At 39.7% G+C, this 6766-nt stretch overlaps 1 protein-coding gene across 1 annotated transcript in view; it reads right to left on the bottom strand.

Moving 5' to 3' along the window:
* Positions 1-2148: 2148 nt before the first annotated feature.
* The window catches only part of grap2a (GRB2 related adaptor protein 2a), a 20967-nt gene continuing 16349 nt past the window's right edge, over positions 2149-6766 (bottom strand). Inside the window, exons 5-8 of the mRNA XM_008303328.1 lie at positions 5034-5223; positions 3697-3789; positions 3316-3423; positions 2149-2762 (exon numbers count right to left, since the gene is read on the bottom strand). Of these exons, the coding sequence (XP_008301550.1) occupies positions 2583-2762; positions 3316-3423; positions 3697-3789; positions 5034-5223 (571 nt within the window). The 3' untranslated portion in view covers positions 2149-2582. The remainder of the gene's footprint in view (positions 2763-3315; positions 3424-3696; positions 3790-5033; positions 5224-6766) is intronic.

The following is a 6766-nucleotide window of genomic DNA, read 5'->3' on the forward strand; positions in this document are numbered from 1 at the left end:
TATAGGAGTCAAACGGTGGAATATATCAGTTGGTAAGTCTTTTACTTAAATAAAAGAAGAAGAGTGCACTGGAAAACCTCACCGCAGCAAAAAGAGAAATACCAGACTGTAAAAATACTCCACTACAAGTACAAGTACAGCATTCTAGAACCCTTCTTAAATAAAATAATAATAAAAACAACTAAAAAAAAAACATACTGTAACTACACTCCACTATAAATAAAACTACTGCATTTTAGAACCTTAAGTAAATGTGACAATATCACACTGTAAAAATACTACAAGTAAAACTGCTGCTGCTACAAAATAGCATGCTAGCAAAACTAGAAATACCTCACTGTAAAAATACTACATTACAAGTTAAAGTACTCAAGTCAAAACTTGACAAAATGTCAACACATAAAAATGCTCCACTACCTGTTAAATTACTGCATTCATCACCATATCCAGCACTGCACTGTAAGATTCACTCCACTACAAATTACAAAGTACTGCGTTCAACACTTGCCACTAAAATAAAAGTGGAAATCACACACTGTAAAAAATATCCAACTGCAAATGAACAGACTGACCTCAAAGTCTTACAAAGTAACCTGCTCCATAAAACTCTCCCTTTAGAGTATAAGTACCACTCCACGAGTAAAAATACAGAATTTTAGAACTTTACTTTAGTGAAAGTGGCAAACTAAAAATAATCAACTGCAAGTAAAAAACTGCTCTGAAAGCCTTACAAAATAAAACTATAAAATACACCTTTATGACAAAAACATTCTACGACTAGTTTAAAAAAAAAAAAAGTCATTAAATAAAAAGTGGTAATGCCATACTGTAAAAAATACTAGACTACAAGTAAAAGGGTTCCACTACAAGTCAAAGTAATGCATTTAAAGTTTTGCCTAAAATGTAAATACCACAATGTAATGTACTAAATTACAAGCAAAAGTACAACATGTAAACTTCACCTAAGGAAAAGTGGCAATACTATACTTAAAAAATACTTCACACCAGGTAAAACTACTGCACTCAGAACCTCATCACATATAACAATGTAAAAATATTCCATGTAAAAGTATTCCACCTGGAGGTAAAAGTGTTTTGACAACTTTTTTTTGATAAAGCTTGACTTGTAAAATTAATAATTAAAGCTATGAAAGCAATGCAGCAGAGTAACAATTACAGTATATACTGCTACAGTTGGAAAAAGAAATATATCAATTACAACTATGTCAAACTTGTACTGAAATACCTGCATGTTGAAGGGTGCAGTTTGATCAACAGCAGCCTCTGGTGCAGTCAGCCAGATCACATCTGGAGCAGACGACGCTGCAGTTTCAGGACCCATCCATCCATTATCTATACACCGCTTAATCCTCATTAGGGTCGCGGGGGGGGCTGGAGCCTATCCCAGCTGACTCAGGGTGAAGGCAGGGGACACCCTGGACAGGTCACCAGTCTATCACAGGGCCACACTTAGAGACAGACAACCAAGCACACTCACATTCACACCTATGGACAATTTAGAATCACCAATTAACCTCAACATGTTTTTGGACCGTGTGGGAGGAAGCCGGAGAACCCGGAGAGAACCCACGCTGCACGGGGAGAACATGCAAACTCCAGTTTCAGGACCAAATAATTATATTAACTTTGTCGCAACAGCGCCACCTGCCAAACTTGCACCTGCCCAACTTATGGTTTTAGAGGTTGACTCCATCGAAATAGTACTCTCTAACAAACATATTATGGTTTCCACATTTTTTCGAACCAAGACTGTACATGGTTATTATTTTTTTCAGTGTCTGTGGGCTAAACAAGCCAGCTCCCTTTGAAGTAAACAAGTGGTCGCCATGTCATCTTTTATTGTATCAACTGGTATTTGCTATATTGATTTATTTTGTAAATCTGTCATTGTGTTTAACTCGATTTCTCCACTTTTGTTTCTATGGTCTTTTTTATTCGTAAAGGTGCTGTATGAATAAAGTTATTATTATGGTTATGATCATTCTTATTATTATTATTACTACTCTTAAAACTACTTGCATTTCCCTGTAAAGAACTACTAAAGCAACAACATAAAAAAACAGTAGTGGTTCGTCCTTCTGTGAATTTGCCCAGAAATCCCTCATCACCACGACTTAACATCAGATGTAACAGTGATTGAAACAACTTTATTTTCAGGTCAGTGAGCTGCAAGAAAAATACACATCTATATAAAACTTTTTGCGGTACAAAACTTGTCGAAACACGAGCAGAAACAGTTGATTCATCGGCAGCCGAGCCAACGAGCCTTCAGCAAATAAATACCTGCTGACAGACGTGTCATAATAAAAGTGATAAAAAACATTCTTTGTCAGCGCTTTCTGAGAGCTGGTAGAACATGTAGGAGGTTCCTGCAGCTGCATCTCTGCTCCTCTCTAACGAAAAATGCTCAACAAAACCTGAGCGCTGTGTGAAACAGTCGTCTGGTGGAGAGTCGACCTGCAGCGCTCAGACCACAGGCCTGCTCGGTGTTTCACATATCGAAGCACTTGAAGCTCTAGTTCGTGTGCAGGCGAGTTAAAAGGCGTCATCGAGGAGTTTCCTCACATCGGTGCTGTGTAGTTAGCGGGAAACAACCCGCTCTTCCCCCGCAGTCTCCCTTTCCACCACGACGCATCGGAGCGATCAAACACGTCGATGATGTCGCCGGAGAAGAAGCCGAGTTCGTCCTCTTCCTCTGCCTTGAAGTCGTACAGCGCCTTCACCTGCAGCAAGGACGCCCTCTGAGGAGGAGACCAAACACTGATCAACAACTTGTTTACGATGACGATAAGGGCATTACAAATTACAAATAACCCGCAAATCACTCATTCGACTTCCCACAGTAACCTTTGAAGAACCTTCAGGGAATGTTCTCTTAAGTATAATTGTTATCCGCTTGTTCAGGTAACCAGCAAACTGTATCCTACAAGGATCGTTTTCTGAAGGTTACCTTTTACTGAACCTTCATCTAAACATTCCCTGAAGGTTACTTATTGGCTGGCTTCTAAATGTGTGCATTTCTACCCTCTAGTTATTAGCACGTTTCCTTAATTTTCTTTTGATGCACAGGGCAATAAAATGCAAGAAGATCTGGTCTGGTAACTTTTCGATAGCACCTCTTATTACAAACTATTTAAAGCTGCATGTTGTTTACCAGAACAGTCACAAATTTAATGTGAAGAGCAGAAATGTTACCGAGCGGCACTCAAGGCTTTAAGCTAAATGTTAGGAGCTAACATCCGCCAGCTTCAATGTTCAACCTCCTAGCTTAGCATCAGAGGAGAGCAGGCTGACCTGAGGCGGGGGCATGGTTTCACAGTGGCGTTGAGGGTAGCTGATGGGGCTGCTTCTTCCTGTGTGGCCGATGGTGTGAGCACGCTCCTCCAGACCGGTTCGCTTAGCCTGGATTGCAAGAAATAACACTTTATTTTATGCTTCCGTGTCAAAAAACACACACGATTGAACCAAAACATGACAGCCAGCTCTCACTAAAACAGTTGAGACCTGCTGAGGCGCTCTACTGTTTTAAATAGTTTTACAAATTCACTGCACGTCTGCAAGAATCCTCTTTTTTACCCAGCATGTGCAGCATCTTCTTATTTAATTGGGCAGCCTCACAGAGATCAGGATTTGATTTCGAGAAGAGGGAGAAAGAAGGCGAGCAGTGATGCGTACCAGCTGGTTATGAGTCTGGTCTGAAGCTCTGCGTGGTGTCGCATCAAAAGCCGCCGCTGCGTTACGCTGTTCAGGCAAACTTCCCCTCTTCACCTGCAGGAAGGAAGCAGATAACAGAGAGCTGTACAAACAGATACACCAGGAACTGCAGCGGAGCAGTAAAAAAAAAGACAGTTCTCATTTCTATTTATATATGGTGATAAATCAAAGGACCTCATGTGTGACCTCCTGTTTTTTTATAGTGAAGAAAAACAGAACCAAAGTATTTTAATTTGGAGGGAAACTGCTGACATTTTCTCTTCGGTTCAGACAGTAAATCAGCATAAGCGACAACATGTGAGGACTGTTAGCAGCAGTTTCAGTGTATCTAACTATCAGCGCAAACAAATGCAAATAAATGTGGCCTCACTGACACCAGAGCAGCTACTGCTAGAAGTGAATCATCACAAGAGTTTGTTTTTTTTATATAATAAAATATTGAATTATTAAACAGTAGTGCATTGTTTTCAGAAAACAAAAAAACTACATACTAACAAGAAAAAGCTCATCAGAAAAATAGTTCTTAACTATGAGGGAAAAAACCCACAAATATAAGAAGGAATGACATGAAAAGATCAAATGATTGTGTAAAAAGAGGAACTCCTGACTACAACAGACCACATAATTGTGCAAAGAAAATGAGAAAAAATAAGCCCATAAAGATCGCATAACTGCTCAAATTTACAATAAAGAAGCTAATTATACATCTAGAATATTTTAGCTTACTTATTACAGGATGTTAGCAGATTAGCCCTGAGAAAGTAAAGACAATGACTGAACTGAAATCACACCGTCTATATTTAGGGAGAACAATTCAGAGATGCAAATGAAATGTTCTCAGTTTACAGAGATTTTACTGTTTCATCAACAGACCGACGGCTTTTTCTGATCCGATGCCACAGACAGATACAGTATCTCCTCCCCCACATCTTCCTCCTCTCATCACTTTGATGTGTTCTCATTAAAACACATTTCCTCTGCTTTCGTTTCCTCTCCACTCTGCTCTCTTACATGATGATTCAAGAGAAGATCGTCAGCGTCTCGGATTGTTTCATACAATGCAGACTGAAGACTCTGCTGTTAAAGCTGGTCAAAGACGACTAAATGCAAATTCTTGGTTTAGTCACTGTTGAATATTTCAGAAAATAGTGAAAAATCGTAGAAGATTTTAAAAAAAAATGTTGTTTGGACCAAAGATGTTTGCTACAAAATGTCGAAAAAAAGACAAAAAGTCACTTCAAGAATACTGCCTGAACTTTTTTCTGTTTAAAATAGTGGTAAAATAAAGTGTCTCCTACCGACTGGGCCGAGGACGGGCTCCTGCTGTCCGAGCTGCCGTCGTTCAGGTAGATCTCCCTGGTTTTAGAGATGGACGTGTTTTTGTAAAACTCCACCAGCTTGTTCAGGGAGGTGAACTTCTCCGACCACAGGAAGTACTGGCCTTTGTTGTCCCTCATTACTTTGAAGTGCTGGACGTCATTCTCGTGTCTGAGGGAAGATGAAGAGTCAGAATAACTTCACTGTCACACAGAATAAAAACATGCATGGAGTAAAACATTGTACCAACATGAGTCTAGATCAGGCCCTGAACTAACCACTGCCCCTGGGTGGAGGCTTCCTTTAAGACGTGTTTATCTGTGGCTCTGCAATCACACAACTGTTAACTACTGTCGAAGCCAGAAACTGTTAAAACCCTGTTTGAGATCTGCAAACTTTTATTATATTTACAAGAAGAACATAAAAAGGGAACATTCTCTGCCGAGTTTCCCATGCAGACCTCATCAGACCACATCTAAATCAAACAAACTTAGACCTGTAACACCTCGACTAGATTGGCAGAAAAGGTTTAAAGACACTTAAAACCTACTTTCAGATCTGTAAAACATTTATTCTCTGTGCAAAAGTACAAAAAAGGGTCATTTCACTGATGTTGTCCTGATCCAGACCACATAGAGATCAAAAATCACTCTACTCAGACTTATCAAACCTGGACCAGAATAATGTAGAGAGTTTAAAGACTGTCTAAATCACAGTTTGAGGTTCGTGAACCCTTAATTCTGTTTTGGATCAGGTTTGAAATCACATTTTTTTGCTTTTATAGACAAAACAAACAAACCTGAAAGAAGCTTTCAGCTGGTTCTGCTTCCACACTGATACATTTTGGTTTTAAAACGCTGTTTTCTAACCAGATCTTGAACCAATTAGATGATGTAGACATAAATAAAGTAAAGTAAGCCTGTGGCCTGTGGTCGTCTTGGCAGTTAGCCTGCTTGGTAATCCAGTAATGGTTGGTATGAAAGATATTTTAATCTATTTGTTGAGCTCAGAGAGTTTTTTTCAAAACAGTGGCCTGATGGCAGGAGTTAAAATAAGTTTGATTTGTTTTGAGTTTCCTCAAAAAGGAGGCAGAGCTGAACTTTCTTGTGCACAATGAATCTGTTTCCTCAGCTGGATTGTCCTCTGCTGGTCAACATGCAAAACTGCAGCATCAGAGTTTAGTAGAAAGCAAAATCTGCCTTCATACCAGTTAAAACAGAGCACCAACTGGACCCTTACAGAAACAAAAGTTTAGCATTTAGAGAATCTTTATACCCAATATTAGTCCTTTACATCGTCATGAAGGCATTCTGACCCACTCTTCTCTGCAGAATGGTTTTAGTTTGGCCACATTCGATGGTTTGATGAGCATGAACTGCCCTTTTGAGCTCCTGCCACAGCATCTCAGTTGGATTCAAGTCCAGATTTTTCGGCTACAACCAAACAATAATTTAGTTCTTTTTGATCTTTTCAGAGGTGGACCTGTTTGTGTGCTCTGGTTCACTGTCATGCTGCACAACACACGTGTGCTTGAGCTTGAGGTCATGAACTGATGGTGGATATTCTCCAGGAGGATTTTCTAATAGAGAGCAGAATTCATGTCTCCATTAATTATGACAAGTCGTCCAGGTCCTGTGGAAGTAAAGTAGTCCCAAACCATCACACGACCACCACCAGGTTTCACTGCTGGTATCCTGTTCTTCTTGTGGAAGGC

Source organism: Stegastes partitus, unplaced genomic scaffold (genome assembly GCF_000690725.1).
Source record: "Stegastes partitus isolate 25-593 unplaced genomic scaffold, Stegastes_partitus-1.0.2 Scaffold1982, whole genome shotgun sequence".
Lineage (NCBI taxonomy): Eukaryota > Metazoa > Chordata > Actinopteri > Pomacentridae > Stegastes > Stegastes partitus.